This window comes from Ctenopharyngodon idella, chromosome 15 (genome assembly GCF_019924925.1).
Source record: "Ctenopharyngodon idella isolate HZGC_01 chromosome 15, HZGC01, whole genome shotgun sequence".
Lineage (NCBI taxonomy): Eukaryota > Metazoa > Chordata > Actinopteri > Cypriniformes > Xenocyprididae > Ctenopharyngodon > Ctenopharyngodon idella.
Genome location: NC_067234.1, coordinates 31,014,805 through 31,037,684, shown reverse-complemented (window position 1 = coordinate 31,037,684; position 22,880 = coordinate 31,014,805). Strand labels below are relative to the sequence as shown.

The following is a 22,880-nucleotide window of genomic DNA, read 5'->3' as shown; positions in this document are numbered from 1 at the left end:
AGACCGTTAGCATCTCACTCAAAAATGACCAAAGAGTTTTGATATTTTTCCTATTTAAAACTGGACTCTTCTGTAGTTACATCGTGTACTATGACCGACGGAAAATGAAAAGTTTTCTAGGCCGATATGGCTAGGAACTATACTCTCATTCCAGCGTAATAATCAAGGAACTTTGCTGCCGTACCATGGGTGCAGCAGGCGCAATGATATTATGCAGCGGCTGTGACCCCCTGCTTGCACAGGGAGCGTGCCTTGCAACCATGGAGACATTTGTGAGAGATGCTGCGCAAAAAATGGCTCATCTTACCCCACTCTCCCTACATAGCTTGTAATAACAGCACTAGTTAACACTTATTTGCAGTTTAGAGATAGCATTTGACTTCTAAACTAAACATCCTAGCAACGTTCATCTGTTGCAGATAACTGTGGGGAAATTATAGCCTATAGCTGTAGTTTGAGAGACGTGTGTAAAGCACAAACGCTGAACCTGAAAGTGTTAAATCTTTGCCCTATTTTGTACAACCAACACCTTCACTGGCCTCCAGGGGTCCCCAGACCCTGTTGTTAAACCAGCATGGAATTGCATAACTCATATAACGTCTTTTTTTTTTAGTATTATTTAATTTGCACATTAAACTATAATTTTGTTTTATTAATTTAATCTCCGCCTTCAGTGGCTTCTATTGTAATGGACATTTGCTGTAAACATTGGTTCCCGCCACTTCCTGCTGCTGCCAGTCGCGGAAACACCAGTGAGTGTGAGTGTGTGTGTGTGTGTGTGTGTGGATCAGTGTCAGTGTTGCATGAATGGGCTCAGTATTGACTGGGTTTATAATTTCTTATCTGCAAATATCATTTGGCGCGCGAATCGACAACTGTCGGCGCGCGAATAATGGTCGCGCACATGGCACATTATGGAGAAACGACACAACTGAACGATGGGTGAGTATCGATGGCGAACTGCTTCTTGTTGCCACTTTAACATCATCATTCTGTGCAGGGCTCGTGCTACTACTGCACGCGCTGAACGTAAACAAAGGGTGCTCGCCGTCGAGCAAAACCGAAAGTACCACAGTAATAACAATGCAGTTACAGAGGATTAATAATTCAGGGCTCAACAGATCACACTGACATTAATGAACTTTATCTCTCCGATAAACACTCTGAAATGACCGATGTAGTGAACTACACGAGCGCATATCTCGTCACACATCATTTAAAAGTGAGCCGTATCATACAGTGTAAAGCGCCATATTGTGTTTCATTTATTTCAAATAATAAGATGGAAAGTTCTGGATGCTCAAGTTAAATCGTGCTTATGTAGCAAGCGAGCCTATGGATGCGAATGCATCAGTAGTACTATGGAAAAGGGAGTTATGAATATTAATAATTTATTGTGACGTACATTGGCCAGTAACCCTACCTGATTGGATTAAAGGAAGACGTTTGTAAATTCAGTTTATGAGTAATATTTAGGATTTTAAGAAGAACCCCTGGGGCAGGGGTCTCAAAACAGTTACGACAATTTTATTGAAATCTAGTTCTGTCCATTCATTTAAAGTCCATTCAACCAAACTTTTAAGTCAGCGGCTAATTGCACTAAGTGAAAATAACATATTTTCTTAGCGATAGATGTTATTTACACGAAAGTGAAAAAGCAATATATTCTGTTTACACTTAAGTGACAAAAGCAGCATTTTCTTATTTCTCTTAGCGATATGCTACTGTTTACACTAGGTGAAAATAGTGATAGATTCTATTTACACCATGTAAAAGTATTAGTTCTTTGCAATAAGAGTAAATAGTAATTAGTTGCTATCTATACTTTATATTGGCAGATACTATTTGCACCTCAGTATTTTTGTACATTAACAGGATGCAATAATATCATAGAGTGTAAATGATTATATTTATTAAAATTATGCAATGGATGCTGCCTTACTGGGAGAATAAAAACCCTCCCTACACCTTCCCCTAACCCTACCCAATAAACACTTTTAATATTATTAAACACTCGTTCGAACATTATTTTAATTTTTTTTTTAAATAAATGCGAGCTCGGCAAAAGGCGAACTCGAACCTGCGTTGATCGCGATAAAAGCCAGGTCTGCGCTACTGCTGCGCCACTGAAAATGTTAAGTTTTGTGTGTCTTTTTTAAAACTTGAGTGGCTCAACCAGACATTGGTGGGCGGAGCTAGTATAAATAGAATTTGCCATTTAAGGGTGCAATATGTAATATTTTTGCAGTAAAATATCCAAAAACCACTAGGCCAGTGTTATATATTTTGTTCACTTGAGTACTTACAATATCCCAAATGTTTCCAACTATTTGTAAATCGTGAGAAAATTGCAATTTTAACCAAGGCTCCGGGACGTTTGAGGAGTCGCCTTCAATTGCGTCATACCCGCATTAACCCTCGGTTTCCGGTTTTATTTTGTAGAAACCATAGAAACACCAAAGACGCTTTAATATAATACCTGTTTTAATAGACAAGGGAACAACTGTTTTGATATATTTATAGACAGAACACTAATTGTTGTTATATAGCTCAACACATTTAGTCTTATTGTTTAAATCTAATTTTCTTGATTTTTTGCGAGTACCATGCTTTACCATGCCTCAGAGAAAAACACTATTTTGTCAAGTAGCTAACATAGCATAATCAGATGCAGCTTTATTTTTAGTAACAGTAATACAGAATTTTCTCCATCATACAATACGTTTTAAAATTAATTGCATGCCATTTATCAACACAAGCCATCTAGTATTTAATATGATATTCTAAAATCGATCTAGCTCACTGCAGTGTGTCTCAAACAAGTGTCTCACAGCAGAGTAACGTTATAACATAATTTTTAACACTCTCAAATGTATGTAATATGATAAACAGGGCTGCGTTACCTCATACTCATGACCGGAAAAGCGGAAGCGGCGCCGGCGACTGTGGCATAATAAAAGTTCCGCTGCTCGTGAGGCGTGTGTTGCGCACGTCGTTTGCACTGTCCGTTGAGGTGAAGACCACATGTCCCAAGATTCCGCAGTCAAACTTGGCGTCATCATGCTACGCCTTTGTTTTGAATAGGCCTCTAGTGACCTCTAGCGGACAGAATTCTTACATACTGCACCTTTAACCTGTCCAAAAATGACTTCTGAGTAAGAGGAAATCTGTAGAGTATGAACTGTCGTCAACTTGTTGCGCAAGCATCGTAAGTTCTTCCACAATTTAATTTATTACCTCCATTGTTCAAAGCATTCGCATGACATTTATTTTTTTATATTTTTTATTAGGTTTATCAACAAATATGCAAAAATATACAACCCTATTAACATCAAAATCACAAATAAAACAAAAAGTAAAAAAAAAACAAAAAAAAAAATGCAAGATTTGCAATTGCATTTGGATTATGTCACAATTTATGCGTCCACAAATGGAAAACGCAATTGCAAATACAATTTGCAATTTCTTTAGATAATAGTCTGGAATATCATTCTATACAGAATGATGCACTTCAATGTAATCTGAGCGCTTGGACTCACAAAATGATCCTCGCTCAACATTCAAGAGTTTATAGATTTGGAATATTACAGAGCCGTCTCAAGGGCTGTGCCAAATGTGTGACCGCCCAGGGCCCTGCGACGAAGTGACAGCAGACTTGATGATTTAAAGCCAATAGTTAAAGTTCATGTTTTTGTCCTTCGAAATACTATAATAGTTAAAAGACATAGCTAAAAGTGAGACCATGTGTATCTTGATTCTGTATTGGGCTTGTTAAAAATGTATTATGCAGTAACTTACAATTGCTATGACAGTGATTCATGCGCATACATGTCAGCGCGGCATCGCACGTCAAGTTCGTAGGGAGCTTTATTCAGTCCATTTTAAATTCTAATTTTGCCCACCTCTGAAATGGGTCAAACCATAGATATCACCTGAGAAGTTCAAGTAAATACTCTAGAAATCCGCACTCAATCAAGGATGTGCATTTATTGGACGGTGAAAGCACAGGTGCCTGCAGGATTTCATCTGATGGTGCGCACAAAGGGTTTTATTTCACAAATATAAAGTTAAATGAGCATCTATAACGCATCTTTTGGACCATCATTGAGAGCAACGGTACCGCAGAACGAGTATAGCCTACTTAATCTCTAGACGTTTTAAACAGTCTTATAGTGGTAAACAGATTTGGATTGCTGTCCTTACAGGAAGGATTCGGTCCTGATATTCTGCTTAAGTGCCAAACTAAAACTATCCCTCTGAATTACGGTAGGTATTGGATAAAATGAGGAAGAGTTGGGATGAGGGAGGAATATTGTCACTAGGGCGGCCCGCTGACTAGTAGTGGACCATATTGAGGGCGAAGGAATCCTCAGGATGAGATTAAATCCATGAACAGTTATCAGATCATTTGTGTTTGTGTTGAAATGAAAGGCACTGTTTTTAAACGATTCATGTTTTTTTCAAGAGTGCATGTGTGCTTTTCTGGATCACTCTGCTGCTTTTACTTGAATTATAGTTTCTGATGTTATTTTTAAGTTCGTTCAGGCGGTGAAGACTGCAGTAGTTGCTCTTGTGTGTTGTGTGCGGTTTGTTCCTCTAGCCTGAGGTCAGAGTGTTTTGAGCTCTGATGTGCAAACAGCCGCCCGCAGTGCTGCTGACACGCTTCATGAAGCTCGGTGCTGCTGCGTGTACTTTAGATAACAGTTTGTTGACATACTTCGGTCCTTGCACTGTTACTTTTTAGTGTGAATCATCATAATTCTCCAGGACACGGAGCCCTTGACAGTTGTCTATTGTTTGTGTGGACTGGAGGTAGGGAGTGGTGTGGTGATAATATGAGATGCTGGCACTCCATTTCCTGTGATTGTATCTCACGTGACAGGCAGGGGCACGTCAGAGCATTTTAAATGGGTTGGCACTGCCTCAAATAAGGGTGGCTGTGAGTGACCATCATGAGCTGAACACATGGTAAAATCTATGGACCACTAGTAAGAAGTGGCAACCTGCTATTGTTATATTAGGGTCCCATTTAAGACTGTAACCTAACGTGTTGATTGAGTGATGTGTAATATTTTAAATGTCATATCAGCAGTTCAGCCTGTCACATTCAGATCCGCCTCCATTTCAGAACACAATGCTCACTTTTCAATATCCAATAAACAACCGATGGAGGAAGTCCGTTTTTTCTCTTGTTCGATGTGCTGCTTCACTCAAATATGTATTGTGAACACACCATTCAAATATGTCACAATACCGTAACAAAGTCAATCACAACTTCTATTTTATGCCAACTTTAAATCAGTGTATTTACGAACTGGTTGTCCTTATGATTAAAATAAAAACTTATAAAAAAAAATAATAATAAAAAAAAAAACTGTATATTTCTGTGCCTTTTCATTACACCTTATAAATAATACATTAAAATAGTTTATTATTATTATTTTTAGCTATTATAATGCAATTAAATGCAATTAAACCAGCACTTTATAATAAATAATATAATGGGACTGCATGTTCATATAATTAACCCTTTCACACGTAAGTTTAAAATATTCTGGCTGACCCCCCAGCGTGAGTTTTTCAAGGCGACCGTTATTTCGAGCGTATCGCTTTATTGTTTCCATGGTGATGTGTCATTGCTTGTTACATGACACACCGCAGCCACAATAGCGCTGTATGACTGATGATCTGCTTTTATTTAATTTTTCCTTCTTTATTTAAAATATTCACAATTTTGTTAACTATAGCGTGAAATATCTGATATTCCGATTGTCAAATATGTGCAAGTGGATTTATTTCGCTGTTTAAACACCTTTATAACGATCACGTTAGATGAGCTATATGCTCGATGGGCGCCGCCATGTTAGTTTTGCGGCGCACAGAGAATCAAATCTGTTGGATTTACAACACGCGAATTCATCCACTTCTCCGAAATACATGAAAGTAAGTGAGCCGGTAAACTGGGAGAAGAATAGAATAAACCTTAAAGTTACTTACACAATGTGTATCTTACATGAATAAAACATGTCATATAATTGTTATGAAAAGGATTGTAATTGACGCTATAGACATCAGTGTGTATTTTACAAACTCTAAATGTATTGTTTTGTTAGTACTTATGTGTATTTAAATGTCTGAAACCTAAAATAAGCATTTTGCAGTTGAAAACACTGCATATTTGTGAAATATGAAAAGCGCTGCACACGCGTCTGTCTCTGGTTTAGCGCCTGCCAAAGCGCGCAAGTACATTTGAATTTGGCAGTTGATCACGTGATGCACTGAACGTTCTAATCACACCGGTTTGATCGTACGCTCCAGGGACCAGCCAAGACCTGAATTTCTAAAGGTTAAAAACTCTAGTAGCTTTTCTTGTTAAATACGGAAACACTTGCAATTGTTCAAAGTCAAAGTTCAAAAAACACTTCAAAATCCTGTTTTAGAATAAATAGAATAATTTTAGAATTCAATTAAAAGCATATTTTTTAAAGATGTAGTTTCTTACCTCCCATGTTCTTGTCCTGTCTTCAGCTGAGGTGCTTTAATGTGTGTGTGTGTGTGTGTGTGTGTGTGTGTATATATATATATATATATATATGAAGAGTTCAGATGCAAAAGCCTCTAAGTGCCATCTGAAATTTTCTTCTAAAATGAGCATTTTTATCAAGCTCGTATTAGGTTCAGTAATTTCACATTAATGGCAGTTAATAGGTCCTTTTCATTGCCATTAAAGTGAAATAGCTTGTATGTTTATGTTTAGTTATATATATATATATATATATATAATATGTTTTCATATAGATATCTTATCCAGTCTCAATGGTTCTCAAGCCTGTCCTGGGACCCTCACCACTGCACATTTTGTATGTCTCCCTTATCAGACACACTCGATTCACTACTGATGAGCTGATGAGTTGAATCAGGTGTGTTAGATAAGGCAGACATGCAGAATGTGTATCAGCGAACAGCTTGAAGAGTTTCGCTGCTCAAGACACTCTTGAATGACAATACAGACGAGTTACAGGAATTATCAGAGTGACAAGTTCTGTGCGTTCTTCCGCACCTTCTACTTCTACCTCATTTTCACGGCAAATTCCTTCAAAATCAGAGCCACGAAACTATGCCTGCGAGATAAACATAATGTCAGCTCAGTTACTAGCAGTAAAAGAATACAAAATACTGAAGTATAAATGATTCAGATTACCTTTACAGTTTGTTTTCATTCTTTGGAAGGAAGTATCATGGAATGATGTAGTTTCACAGGCACCAACACTAAACTTGTGAAGGTTTACCTAGGGGTGTGTGATATTGACAAAAGAATATATCTCAATATTTTCTGGCATTTTATCAATAACTATAATTAGATGAGTGTGTTATTGTCCTGGTATCCTGGCAGGTTTAGGACTGTCTGGACAGCTGACTCCTAAAGTTTTTAATATTCTTCATTTTCTGTGTGGTGGTCACAGCAGTGACAGAAATTATTTTTTCAATTGATTTTTACCTTTTTATGGACATTTTTACCTTTACAAATCCATTTTTAAAATCTAATTATATGCATGGATGCATATGCATCATCTTTTGTGTACATTTCATAAATGTAATCAAATTCAGTTATAATAATAAGACACAATAGGGCTGTTACCAGTCAAATTAAATCAGTATCAACAAAATTCATCTTTGCAATGGAGAGGAAACACTCCACGCTGCATCTGAAGGGTCATTGATTGAGATAATTTACACAGACTGTTTAATGCAGCTCAGAGGTGACAAATGAATAACCTGCAGTTATAAATGCATAAATAATGTTTTGATGTTTTAAAGATAAAACATTGAATATTGATATTTGAAATTATTTAAAACATGAAAAGATACTTTGAATGTTAAATTAAACCCGCCACTAGGTGGCAGCAAGTCACCGTTAATAAGTGAGTAATTGAGATTTAACTGTTCATTCAGGAACAAAGCATTTGACTATTTCAATCTATCTTAGTCATTGAATCATTGATTCAACTGATTTGATCAAAAAACCGATTCATTCAGTAAGGAAACAATTACAGTGCTGTGGCCTTGTTTCGAACTATTTTCATTGGTGAAATAGAGCAAAAAGAGGCAATATGGTGTCTAAATTTAAGTCACTTAATATTAACTTCTTGTTTATTAAACTTGTATAAAATCAATATCACATCTATTATTATACTGATATCTGGAGAAAAACTGCACTCTTCGTTAGATATTTATTAAAAGGGTTAGTTCACCCAAACATTAAAATTCTGACATCAAGTACTCACCCTCATGTCGTTCCACACCCGTAAGACCTTCGTTCATCTACAGAACACAAATTAAGATATTTTTTAAATCCAAGAGGTATATGACTCGTCCATAGACAGCAATATAATCAACACTTTCAAGGTCCAGAAAGGTAAAGACGTTGTTAAAACAGTCGACGTGACTGCAGTAGTTCAACCTTATAGGGGACCTATTATGCCCCATTTTACAAGATGTAAAATAAGTCTCTGATGTCCCCAGAATGTGTATGTGAAGTTTTAGCTCAAAATACCCCACAGATAATTTTTTATAGCATGTTAAAATTGCCACTTGTTGGGGTTGAACAAAAACGCGCCATTTCAGTGTGTGCCCTTTAAATGCAAATGAGCTGCTGTGCTCGGCCTAAGAGAGCGGAGCTTCAAGAGCTCGTTCTCTGGTGTCAGGAGTCAGTCAGGACATGCTAGAATGTCAGAAACTGCGAATATATGCTGCATGGAGATAGAACAGGTATAGTTTAGTTCAATTACGGTTATAACTTATATTGTCTTCTTGTTTTTATCCACTATATTAGTACAAGCCTGTTTATGTTAAAACGGCAGTGTCTGTCAACATTCGTGGGAGGGGCCTGTGGCTAATGTGACGTAACACTGCCAGGGATCTAGAAACGGCTTCTTCTGAGACACTGCTTATGATTTATGGGGATTAAAAAAGGTTGGATTTTTATCATTATAGGGTGGTTGTGTACACACACTGCCAACACACATTAATAGACAAACACCACGCAAAAGTGAATTTTGCATAATAGGTCCCCTTTAATGTTATAAAGAGACAAGAATACTTTTTATGTGCAAAAATAACGACTTTATTCAACAATATCTTCTCTTCTGTGTCATTCTCATACGTTTTTTACATCCAGCGCTTCCAGGTTCTACATCAGAATGCCGACTCATTATTGGCCGAAGCTGATCACGTGATCAGCACGACACATGTGTGTGATGCTGACTCAGGAGCCGGACAATACTGAGTCGGTGTTCTGACGTAGAACCTGGAAGCGCTGAACGTGCTACAGTGCATTCTCTCAGCTGCAGTTCTGGCGCCTCTGTCACAACATACTGAACGACGCGACTTACATTCACATCACATGTTAACACAGAGGTAGGGTTATGCTCACGTGACATTGCAGTTATTTACATGCGTTTTAAAGCCTGGACAGTTAAACATTTTTTTCACTGTAAAGTGCTGTTTTGACATGCACTTTTCTGAGCACGTTCACCCGAAGCACTCTAAAGGCCTGTCAAAACAGTGCATGAGTCAAATAAACACAAGGTTTACATAAACACTATCGATTATGTCTTAAGTGAACGTAAACAGTTGGGAGAAAACCGGATGCTTGTCTGTATATTAGATCCATACATGAGGTCTTAAAGTGACAGCAGCCTAATAAACCTGCTGTTGTCTGTTCATCAAACAACATCAAAAGACAAAGAGAAACTCACTCACTCAAGAATCAATACTTGAATACTACTGATAATTACACCTACTGTGAAAAAATAAAGGTCTGTTTATTTCATTTGCATATTTTATTGTATTTGTAATGTGCATCTTTCACTCCCTGTCATGTCCGCACATCCTCAAGTAGCCATGGGTATTTAGACAGGCCTGCAGTGTCTTGAAACTCTCAGTTTTGGTAAGGGGCGGGACATTTCCCAAACACCAATCACAACACACTGCTCCAGCCGACCAATCGGAGCAAACTGCTTCTCAGAAGGAGGGGCTTCATAGAGAAAGGAACTAAACAGAGCGTTACTGGCAGACTGGGAAGAGAGGATCTGCAACAATGGAGAATATGAGGAAAATAATGAACACCTGTTCTAGTAGAGCCCAAAAACAACATCAAGACTGTAAAAGGACATAATATTTGTAGATTTCACAAATATGACATTAAGTGAAGGTCAATGATAATGGGAAGGTCAAGATTGCAGCTTTCCATTGGTAGCAAAGTTATTTCTGAATTTTCTTTCTTTGTTTGTCATGTCTGCCTGCTTTACCACACTGCATTTCTCAAATATCCAAATTGAAACAAGATGTTTTAGCACATATCTTTATGAACTGTTTTTGATATTCACACATGGTTTATTTGTTCTTTTCAGGAATGGAGACGTTTCGCCATCAGACCTGAAGGGTGAGTCAATGTGTTCAGCATCCCAACTCAAATCAGATTCATTTTATTAAGCTTGAACAGGGAGAAGGACATGGACTGCAAACATGAGTGTAAAACAGTGTAACACATTCTCCAGCAGAGGTCATCATAACCTTACATATACACACACTCCATCAGATAAGCTGTGGTGTTATTTCACCATCATTCAGATAATAATCTCATTTTCTTTAAATAAAGTTTCATTTTTTATATATGTTAGTTTACATTTATTTTATTGTGTTTTTGTAATTTTTATTAGTTTTTTTTTTTTTTTTTTTTTTTTTTTCATATATATACACTATATTGCCAAAAGTTTTGGGATGCCTGCCTTTACGTGCACATGAACTTTAATGACATCTCATTCTTAATCCGTAGGGTTTAATATAGAGTTGGCCCAACCTTTGCAGCTATAACAGCCTCAACTCTTCTGGGAAGGATTTCCACAAGGTTTAGGAGTGTGTTTATGGGAATTTTTGACCATTCTTTCAGAAACGTATTTGTGAGGTCAGAAGTGATGTTGGCGAGAAGGCCTGGCTCGCAGTCTCCGCTCAAATTCATCCCAAAGGTGTTCTGTCGGGTTGAGGTCAGGACTCTGTGCAGGCCAGTCAAGTTCCTCCACACCAAACTCACTCATCCATGTCTTTATGGACCTTGCTTTGTGCACTGGTGCGCAGTCATGTTGGATCAGGAAGGGGCCATCCCCAAAGTGTTCCCACAAAGTTGGGAGCATGAAATTGTCTAAAATGTCTTGGTATGCTGAAGCATTAAGAGTTCCTTTCACTGGAACTAAGGGGCCAAGCCCAAACGCTGAAAAACAACCCCACACCATAATCCCCCCTCCACCAAACTTTACACTTGGCACAATGCAGTCAGGCAAGTACCGTTCTCCTGGCAACCGCCAAACCCAGACTTGTCCATCAGATTGCCAGACAGAGAAGCGTGATTTATCACTCCAGAGAACATGTCTCCACTGCTCTAGAGTCCAGTGGTGGTGTGCTTTACACCACTGCATCCGACACTTTGCATTGCACTTGGTGATGTAAGGCTTGGATGCAGCTGCTCAAATTTCACAAATGGACTTATTGCACAGGTGGCAACCTATCACTGTACCACGCTTGAATTCACTGAGCTCCTGAGAGCGACCCATTCTTTCACAAATGTTTGTAGAAGCAGTCTGCATGCCTAGGTGCTTGATTTTATACACCTCTGGCCATGGAAGTGATTGGAACCCCTGAATTTAGTGATTTGGAGGGGTGTCCCGATACTTTTGGCAATATAGTGTATATAGTTTTTGTTTCTGTTTTAGTTTTAGTAATTTTAGTATATCAAATTAAACTATTATTATTTATTTTTTATTTTATTTCATTTCAAGTAAGGACAATGTGTGGTTTTATTTTGCTAACAAGTGTGTGTTTATATTAGAGGCCACATATTTAACTGGTTATAACCATCATTTGTAGTACTGATAGTAGCCCCCCAACTCTCCCTTTGTGCATATATGTAATTCCAAATAACTATTACAAATAACTAAAAGTGAACTGATGCTTTATGAGAAAGCAGTGTCGCTCTTTATCTATTAGTGGCAGAAGGGGGTTTCCCGGGGAAAGTAAAGACAGAGCGCCTGAATGAATCAGCGCTCTGAATGTGAAGTGGTGTTTATCTACTTCTTACTCAGAGAGATCAGTGGCTTTGCTTTATATTTACGGATGAATGAATGAAGGTGATGTTGCTCACACATGTAGACTGGTTTAACCTGTTTTTTTATTATTTGAATTAAATTATTTTACAAAGTTGTTCATTATCTTCATTCACCATATTACCATGCAGCATTTAACATGTATCATTTAACAATCACATGAACAGGTGAAGTTTTGACCTCCAAAGCAACTCCATTTTACGGAAGCCCTAAACGGCCATGGATTATTATTATTTTTTCTATCTTGTTTTCTCGTGATCACGGCTTATTTTCTTGTGATCTTGAGATAACAAGTTGTTTTCTCGTGATCACGACTTAATTTTCTCGTGATCTCGAGATAACAAAAGTTGTTTTCTCGAGATCACAACTTAATTTTCTCGTGATCTCGAGATAACAAAAGTTGTTTTCTCGAGATCACGACTTAATCTCTGCTCTAAATTATACAAATGTGCCAACAGGTGATAGTATATTACCAAATATAACTGATGGGGTGCCGTAAATATCCACTTTACTGTATTAGTTCATATTGGCCCAGATTGTACGAGTTTCAGACAGAGAGAGTCTTCGTGATCGCTTTATTTTGTGCAGTATTGTGTGCGTTAAGTAATTAACTTAATTGTTAAATGCTTGAATATGATTATTTTGCTTGAAAGTGTATCTGTTATCGTTACGTTCTGTCTGCTAGATGCATGACTCACAGTTTCACTACCGCAATAGTTCGTTGTGATACTAAACTTATTGCTTATTAAAACTAATTTTGATGTCACTGTATAGTATTCTGTTTGCACCTTATTGTGTATCTTTAAGATGCCATTTTAATCATTGCAGTTTCAGTGTTCGTTTACCTCACTATGTCACTCAATGTATATTGATAAGAAATATGATTTATAGCCTATGTCATTTAATTCAGTGATAGTGTGTAACCTGTATTTTCTACATTTCTTTGTAGGAAACCACACACATACACATAAACACTCTTCCCAAACAGCATCCCAAGATTGTTTTAGCCTATATCAACTGGATTAAAGTTTTGTTTTTTGGAAATCTGGAGTATTGCACCTCTTTTTAATTGAAGAGCTAGGAGGAGGAAGACAGTTTAACGCACATGATCACAGCCTATTCTACATGACGAATAAAAATAACTAACACGTTATGTAATATAATTTTATTTCAAGCGAATGAGGAAAATAAAGTGGGTTTAATCCAAGCAGCTTTAAAAGTTTTTAGAATTATAGAATAATCTGGCATCTTTCTGAAGGCACCCCGTCTGCACTTGAGATGTTGAATCTGTTGATTATTAAACATGTTAATTACACAAATAAAATGTTTAGCGTACATTTATTGAAAAGTGATTGATTAGCCTATATGCAGTTATTTATTGTAAACTTTATTATTAAGCGAAGTAAACATTTTGCTGAAATATCCACAAGATATAAGAGCGCATGATTTATCCGTCGATCTGATGCGCGTGAAAGTTGTGTTCGTTTCTATAGCAACAGTAGAATCCAGGTGCAGTGTTTCAGAATCAATCATTGTAAAAAGAACTTTTATGTCGAGATGACGAGAAAATTAAGTTGTGATCACGAGAAAACAACTTTTGTTATCTCGAGATCACGAGAAAATAATTTGTGATCACGAGAAAACAAGATAGAAAAAATAATAATAATACATGGCCGTTTAGGGCTTCCGTAACATTTAGTGTGATTGCTGGTTATTTTCTGTATTCTCTTTAGTTCTCTTCTGAATGAATGGTTAATGATGTTGCGGTTTGTTTAAGGTGAGCTGTAGAGGTTAAGATCATTAGTTCATGGACTCTTCATAAAGCTTCACTGTAAAAAAGAATTGTTGGTTTAACTTAAAAAAGTAAGTTACCTGGTTTGCTTAATTTTAAGTTCATTGAAATTAAAAATTTAGTTACTACAATGAAGGCGATTGGTTTAATCATCAGAAACTCAAAATATGATGTTATCTGAACCACATTAATTATCTAAGTTGTTGTTATGTTCCTGTTTTGTGTTTAAACAGATCATCCTGCTGAAAGTTCTCACAGCAGTTCAGGTACGTGAGTTCATTTAAAAGTCAAATCTGCTTTTCGACTGCTTCTCGACAGCATGTACTGTATGTCTTGTGAAGAAACACACTAAAAATACAAGAATCAGTGCAGTAGTTAAAGGAACAAGTATGTGCACCTTTTGTATTTACCTGAGATTCTGCATAAATTGGTAATAAAATTTTCATCTTCCCTTCAACTTAAGTCACACCAAAAGACACATTACACAAAAATTATATGTTTTGATACCTTGTTAAACATTGAGTGTGCAGGGTGGAAACATTACGTCAACCCTTGGATTTTGTGTGTGTATTTAGTGCTTCAGCAACAATAACCTCTACCAAACATTTCCTGTCATTGTGATCAGAACTGGAGGAAATTTGCACCATAATATCCTGAGGTCTTGCCATCTCATGTGTTTTATTCTGGTCATTCTGTTGTTTGAAAACATATACTGTAGTGTTATAGAAACCATATAGTTACTTAAGTTCTAAAGCACAAAGAGTTCTTCTCTATATCAGTGTCAGTGTTTCTGAACTCCCTGAAACGCCTCCATTGTAGTCTTGAGTTTTCTTTACAAAAGTCCTCATTTGAATAATTCATACGCAGAATAAAGGGGCGGGGCCTGGTTGAGTTAATTAGTAGTGTGTTGAAACTTGCCGTTATGGTAAGGGGCGGGACATTTCCCAAATGACCAATCACAACACACTGCTCCAGCCAACCAATCAGAGCACATTGTGCTTTTCAGAAGAAGGGGCTTCATAGAGACAGGAACTAAACAGAGCGTTACTGACAGACTGGGAAGAGAGGAGCTGCAACAATGGAGAATAATAAATAATCAACATTCAAGCATGAAAACATGAGTCTCATGAGCTTTTTTTTTACACTTACATTTTTCATGAACCAGATCTATGTTCAAAAAGTTTAACATTTTTAACAGGTTAAAGTAGTTTGTCATCTACTCATTCTCATTAACATTCAAACCTGCTGCACACACTCCACACTATATGAAGAGGAGCGCTTCACTGATTGAGCTGGCTTGGGAGGTGAGAGTTTTTCTCAAAGAAACATGTATGACACTATATTGTACGATGTGCATGTGTTTGTTCAGATGATACGTCAGCTGAGGAGAGCTCAGAGGAAGAGGAGGCCCATGAAGAGGAAGAGGAAAAAGAGTCAGGTTGAGATTTGCTCTCCATATATAATCTTTTCTGATGCTTTTTATACTTTTATCTCCTTAAAATATGAATACTATACACTATATGGACAAAAGTATTGGGACACATCTCCTAATTCTTGAATTCAGGCATTTCAATCAGACCCATTGCCACTGGTGTATAAAATTAGCCATGCAGTCTGCATTTACAAACATTTGTGGAGAAAAAGGGTCGTTCTGAAGAGCTCAGTGAATTTAAGCGTGGTACTGTGATAGGATGCCACCTTCCCAATAAGTCAGTTTGTGAAATTTCATCTCTGCTAGATTTTCCACGGTCAACTGTAAGTGGTATTATTGGAAAGTGGAAGTGTTTATGAACAGCAGAAACTCGCCACAAAGAGGAAGAACACGTAAAATCACAAATTAGACCAGTCACCGAGTGCTGAGGCAAATGGTGCGTAAAATTCACCAACACTCTGCTGATTCCATAGCTGAAGAGTTACACACTTCCACTGGCATTAATATCAGCACAAATACTGTGCAGCGGGAGCTTCGTGAAGTGGGTTTTCATGGCTGAGCACCTGCATGCTAGCCTCACATTACCAACTACAATGCCAAGTGTCAGAAGGAGTGGTGTAAGTACACCACCACTGGACTCTGGAGCGGTGGAAACCTGTTCTGTGGAGTCAAATCATGCTTCTCTGTTTGGCCGTCTGATGTATGAGTCTGGGTTTGACGGATGCCAGGAGAACATTGCCTGCCTGACTGCATTGCGCCAAGTGTATAGTTTGGTGGAGGGACAATGGTATGTGCTGCTTTTCAGGGGTTGGGTTAAGCCCTTTCCAGTGAAGGGAAACCGTAATGATTCAGCCTATCAAGACATTTTGGTCAATGCTATGCTTCCAACTTTTGTGGGAACAGTTTGGGGAAGGCCCATGTCTATCCCAGCAGGACTGTGCCCCAGTGCATAAAGCAAGGTCCATAAAGACATGGTTTAATGAGTTTGGTGTGGAAGAACGTGACTGGTCCATACAGAGCTCTGACCTCAACCCCATCAAACACCTTTGGGATGAATTGGAACAGAGATTTGCCAGACCTTCTCATCCAACATTAGTTCCTGACCTCACAACTGCTCTACTGGATGAATGGGCAAAAACTCCCACAGAAATTTCCCAGAAGAGTGGAATCTGTTTTAGCTGCAAAGGGGAACCAATTCCAGTCCCTGTTGGTGTAATGGTCAGATGTCCAGATACTTTTGTACATATAGTGTATGTGAACAGTAGTGTATCTAGTCGATGAGTTGAATCAACTCCACAGCAACTACATAAATTTATCCACTAACCATTCAGAAACGTCCAGTTTCATTTTAAAAGTTGTAACTTCTTCCTGAGTCTCTCCATCAGTGTCCGACTCCAGTTTGAACAATGTAAGGCTGAACACCGTTACTGACAATCCTCATTTTGGCTGCGTGAGATTCTCCAGCTTTGTTGTTGTTGAGCAACCGAAGCGCAAGCTGTTAAAGCTCCGCCCTCTTCTGGAAAGGGTTCTGGGAGCAGCAGCTCAATTGCATTTAAAGGGACACGGCGTGTTTTTGCTTAAACCCAAATAGGGGCAAATTTGACAAGCTATAATAAATGATCTGTGGGGTATTTTGAGCTGAAACTTCACAGACACATTCTGGAGACACCTGAGACTTATATTACATCTTGTGAAAAGGGGCATTATAGGTCCACTTTAATATTTACCTATTTCAGTTCCTGATTAGATGACGAGCTCACGAAGCCATGTCATTGCACATGAGCAATCCTTTCCAGTTTTGGTTTTCAATCTGATCAAGTGTTTACATGTCCTCTCAATCGGATTAGAAAAGGAGTAAATTAGCACTTCCAATCCGATCGAAATTTTATTCAGACCGAGCTCAATCAGATCGATTAAGGTGTTTACATGAAAGATTTCAGTCTGATTACGCCATCAATCCGATTGCTAAAGGATTATTTGGTTGTATGTAAACATAGCCAGTGCTTCTACAGTGCCTCGCTGCTTTAAAGCAGAAGATGAAATGTACTGAAAGCAGTACTAAAGCCTAATATATACAGTGCATCCAGAAAGTATTCACAGCACTTCACTTTTTCCACATTTTATGTTACAGCCTTATTCCAAAATGGAGCAAACAATGCCCCATAATGACAACATGAAAGAAGTTTGTTTGAAATCTTTGAAAATTATTAAAAAAAAAAAAAATAAATAAAAAAAAAATCACATGTACATAAGTATTCACAGCCTTTGCTCAATAATTTGTTGAAGCACCTTTGACACCAATTACAGCCTCAAGTTGTTTGAGTATGATGCTACAAGCTTGGCACACCTATTTTTGGGCAGTTTCTCCCATTCTTCTTTGCAGGATCTCTCAAGCTCCATCAGGTTGGATGGGGAGCGTCAGTGCACAGCCATTTTCAGATCTCTCCAGAGATGTTCAATCGGGTTCAAGTCTGGACTCTGGCTGGGCCACTCAAGGACATTCACAGAGTTGTCCTGTAGCCACTCCTTTGTTATCTTGGCTGTGTGCTTAAGGTCATTGTCCTGTTGGAAGATGAACCTTCACCCCAGTCTGAGGTCCAGAGAGTTCTGGAGCAGGTTTTCATCAAGGATGTTTCTGTACATTGCTGCATTCATCTTTCCCTTGATCTGACTAGTTTCCCAGATCCTGCCACTGAAAAACATCCCCACAGCATGATGCTGCCACCACCATGCTTCACTGTAGTGATGGTATTGGCCAGGTGATGAGCGGTGCCTGGTTTCCTCCAGACATGACGCTTGGTATTCAGGCCAAAGAGTTCAATCTTTGTTTCATCAGACCAGAGAATTTTGTTTCTCATGGTCTGAGAGTCCTCCAGGCGGGCTGTCATGTGCCTTTTACTGAGGAGTGGCTTCCGTCTGGCCACTCTACCATACAGGCCTGATAGGTGGAGTGCTGCAGAGATGGTTGTCCTTCTGGAAGGTTCTCCTCTCTTCAGAAAGAAATGCTGGAGCTCTGTCAGAGTGACCATCGGGTTCTTGGTCACCTCCCTGACTAAGGCCCTTCTCCCCCGATCGCTCAGTTTGTCCAGGCGGCCCAGTCTAGGAAGAGTCCTGGTGGTTCCAAACTTCTTCTATTTACGGATGATGGAGGCCACTGTGCTCATTGGGAACTTCAGTGCTGCAGAAATTTTTCTGTACCCTTCCCCAGATCTGTGCCTTGGACTTCATGGCTTGGTTTGTGCTATGACATGCACTGTTAACTGTGGGACCGTATATAGACAGGTGTGTGCCTTTCCAAATCATGTCCAATCAACTGAATTTACCACAGGTGAACTCCAATCAAGTTGTAGAAACATCTCAAGGATGATCAGTGGAAACAGAGGAAGCACTTGAGCTCAATTTTGAGTGTCATGGCAAAGGCTGTGAATTTTTTTTTTTTTTCATTTTTTTATTTTTAATAAATTTGCAAAGATTTCAAACAAACGTCTTTCACGTTGTCATTATGGGGTATTGTTTGTAGAATTTTGAGGAAAATAATGAATTTAATCCATTTTGTAATAAGGCTGTAACATAATAAAATGTGGAAAAAGTGAAGCGCTATGAATACTTTCCGGATGCACTGTAGCAATAAACAATCACAGTAATGGACACCAAGAGATTTTATTGTAAAGAATCATTTTATTTTAAGATAAAAATGAAATGTGAAGCTTTCAGGGTTCCTAAAAAGGGTCCAGTTTTTTACACCTTGAGTGAAAGATCAAGCATAATGATGGAATATCTTGCTTTTTCAGACTCTGACACGAGATCCAGAGCAGAAAAACCTGGCGGTAATGATACTGCTCTCTGTTTTAAACATGTTTCAGATGTTTACAGCATGAGCTGATATTGGGTGTTTGTTGTGTCAGTCATATAGTTTGTTTCTCTCCCATAATGCCTCAGGTGAGCAGCTTCAGCCGTGCTGTGAGAAGTGCAGAGCTCTAAAGGTTAGTCCGTCTCTGAACACTGGTAACATCAACAGAACATTCATAGCTTCTCTGTCTGCTCACTCTAGACGTTCATCAACCACCTTCATCAGGTGCATCATGGGATGCTTCTAAACATTAGTGAAGGAGGATCATGTGTGATGGAGTATTTCATGATTAGTTTTGCTCTTCACTGTATGATTTATGTAAATAAATTCATATTCAGTATTTGTCTACAAAACTCATTTGAACCATTTAAGCAGAAGCCTTTAGATCAAAAGGTTTTTAAGGTAATGAGAAATTCAGTGAAGTACATCTTAACTTTTGACTGGCAGTGTATTTATATACCAGCATTTCATACTAGTGGTTCTCAAACTTTTCAGCCAAAGTATCACTTTTGATCAGATCAAGCACCACTTACACAAAGGAAGAAAAGATTGCAAATGAGATCTTTTCAATATCTCAGATATTATGACGTTAGATGAACATCAAAAGAACATACTGTTGATCTTACTGTGGCACCGTTGATACTATTAACTACTGGTGATGAATTTAATGCTGACATGCAACTGTTTTTTCCCTCACAGAATCCCAAATATGAGCTTGTCACCCCCAGGAAAATGTCCAGAGATCGTTTGCAGTAGGTTCCTCTTCTCCATGCTGTACCAGATTTGCTCACGGCTCATGCAGTACAGTGATCAGTCACATCTGACTCACAGCAGTCTTGTCCACTTGCTTTATGACTCTCTTTTTTCAAAATGACCAGTGTTAAACTTGAACACTGCCAGGTTTATAAGAATCCAAGATGTAAATGTGAGAATTGTCAAATGTGTCATTTAATTGTTTCTGTTGCATGGTGATATTCCCCAGTGAATAATACGTCAAGAACACCAAGGTTCATAGAAAAACACTTCCATTCAAAAGCTTGGGGTCAGTAAGATGTTTGAAAGAAGTCTCTTCTGCTCACCAATGCTGCATTTATTTGATCACTTTGCTGAATAAAAGTACTAATTTCTTCCAAAAACAAAACAAAACAAAACAAAACAAAAAATCATACTGACCCCAAACATTTGAATGGTACTGTGTGTGTAAACAGAAAAAAAGGCATTTATACCAATATTAAAAGATGTTTTTTGAGGACTGAGATGTGAAATGTTAAAGGAAAATGTTGTGATAACTACATAGGCTGGTAACTAAGATTACAGTGCTTATAAACACAAGTTTAGACTACTTCAGGAAATGCTTCAGATCCACTGATTTGACACTGACTTCCCGTTGCTCTCCAGTGATGTCCAGTGTTGTTGTTCTGCTCTGCTGTAGGCTACAGCTGGATGCTGAGGGTGTGTATGAGTGTTCAGACACTGGGCTGGTGTTCGAGGTCACCCAGCGCGTCAAAATCACCTACTGCATTCTCTCCTGGAGCAAGTTTAGCGCCTACTTGACAGGATCATGGAAATTTGCTGGACCCATTTTTGATGTGGACTGCGATCCGTCTATTCTCAAATCCATCCAGTTCCCACACTCACTGTGTTTAGCAGGTACAGAGATATCAAGTCAAGTCACCATTATTTATATAGCACTTTATACAATACAGATTGTATCAAAGAAGCTTTACTGCATTAAACAAGAAAATAATGGCCAGTGATGCAAACAGAATTCAATTCTGCTGCTGTCATTATTCAGGTCAATTCAGTTCAGTTCAATAACTGTGTAAAGTTCATCAATTATGAAGCAATTTCAGTTCAGCTATAAGCAGCTCTACTGAAGACAATAGTGCCATTATTCAGCTCAGTTTAAGTTTTGTTCTCATCCATTGGTGTCAGTGCAGTCAAATCACTAATATTGCTGGATATTAAGTGTCCCCAACTAAGCAAACCAGAGGAGACAGTGGCAAGAACCCAAACTCCATCAGGAGACAGAAATGGAGAAAGAAAATTTGGGAGGCTCAGTTCTCCTCTGGCCAAATCATACCGTTTGAAAAGTATGAAAGATTTCTCACAGTAGGTTTTTCAGTTTTGCAGGGTTTAAGTGCTCTTTTGATGGTTTTGACATGGTGGGAATTTTAAGAATTGAATCAAAATGTTTTCATTTTTGACCATTCTCACTGTCTTTTCCCGTATATGCATCCTTCTCTCTCAGCAGATAAAGACAACGAGGTGAAGTTCAGCGTGCTACATGTGAAGAACAGCCATGGTCTGATCGAGCCCTCGGCCGATCACTCCGGGAGTCACGTCAAATGGACTGTGTCTTCGCTTTCACCCGTGGGTCCGATTGCTCAGACGTCTAAGTCAGCAGAGCATCATGGGGTCGTGCAGGTGTTCAAAGAGGTGGGCCATGAAAACTCCTTCTCCTTCAGAGTTTATCTGGCTGGAAACAACTGCTCTGACATCAAGGTGAGAAAACTAAAGGGCTTCTGCTTTCACAGAAATATGACAAGTCAAATGTTTTTTACAGAACACGGCTGATTGGTCGTATTTTCGGTAACCCTGCGATGTAACCTTTTGGTAATCTGCTGTATTTAGATGTAAATTTAGAGCAATGCTGTGCAGCATGTCTTCAGGGACTAGTGGCAGTAAAGAGGACTGATGACATCATCATTGACATCACACACTCTGTGCTTGATTCTTACTCTGTGATGTTTGATTGTGTCCATGTTAGTGGGTGGCTTTGTGTTAATGTGTAATAGTTTCATCATCCAATAAATGCCTGCAGCTGTAGAATGGAAACTTTAAAATCCCTGCCAGATCTCAGCATCATGCTTTCAGTTTTCACAGTATGACACGTTCCATGACTAGACGACAATATAGAGCTTGAATAAAACCAAAAATGTCAAACTTCATGATTTATGAGCTATATGAGATACAGTAGTGGCTAGGGGTGTGACGAGACACTTAGCTCAAGATTTTTGCACAGAATTTTTAAGAAATCCTCAATGACAAAATTCATGACTGAAAAACTAGTCTTGAAATGTTTTAACTAATCATCTTGATTAATGAATGTCATTTCAGTACTACTTTCTGAGTATGAGTTATCATACGCATTGATAGACAACAATATTCAAGCATTGTAAAAGGTTTTGCCACAAACTCAACTGTCTTCTGTCCTGTATGATTTCATATAAGTCTCTTCAGACCTAACTGTACATGATTTATGAGCTTCCAGAACTTCTGATTGAGGCTTGTGTGACCTCCTCATTGAACTCCTTTCCACAAATTGAACATAGAAATAAAAACAGTATAAATAAAAATAAATAAATAACATTTTTTTTAGTCTTATTAAGTGCTAACAATAAGTGCAACCATTATCAAAGTACTCTGTCAATATTCAAAGTGAAAACAGAGACAAAAACAGAGACCAGCACTAAGAGGTGGTTTGATATTGGGAGACAGGCTATTGTATGTAGCCTGATTTGCGCACATCGGGTAGCTCGCATTTTACTTTCGCTTTCAAATTCGTGTGAACACTCTGTGAATACGGAGAGGCGATGCTGAGTGTGCTTTCTACAAGATAAAACATTTATTACTCTGTTGCGCAAC

The 22,880-nt window shown here is 38.3% G+C and overlaps 1 protein-coding gene across 5 annotated transcripts in view; it reads left to right on the top strand.

Annotated features, from left to right (window-relative positions):
• Nucleotides 1–565: 565 nt before the first annotated feature.
• The window catches only part of si:dkeyp-97b10.3 (NACHT, LRR and PYD domains-containing protein 1a allele 5), a 34,220-nt gene continuing 11,905 nt past the window's right edge, over nt 566–22,880 (top strand). The window contains exons 1-9 of one of the 5 annotated variants that reach the window (XM_051863775.1): nt 566–942; nt 10,413–10,444; nt 14,184–14,216; nt 15,320–15,388; nt 19,174–19,209; nt 19,322–19,365; nt 19,932–19,984; nt 20,665–20,882; nt 21,487–21,737. In XM_051863775.1, the coding sequence (XP_051719735.1) occupies nt 893–942; nt 10,413–10,444; nt 14,184–14,216; nt 15,320–15,388; nt 19,174–19,209; nt 19,322–19,365; nt 19,932–19,984; nt 20,665–20,882; nt 21,487–21,737 (786 nt within the window). In that variant the 5' untranslated portion in view covers nt 566–892. Of the gene's footprint in view, nt 943–10,412; nt 10,445–14,183; nt 14,217–15,319; nt 15,389–19,173; nt 19,210–19,321; nt 19,366–19,931; nt 19,985–20,664; nt 20,883–21,483; nt 21,738–22,880 lie in introns of all 5 variants that reach the window. The other 4 variants (XM_051863774.1, XM_051863776.1, XM_051863777.1 and 1 more) reach the window with 4 other exon arrangements.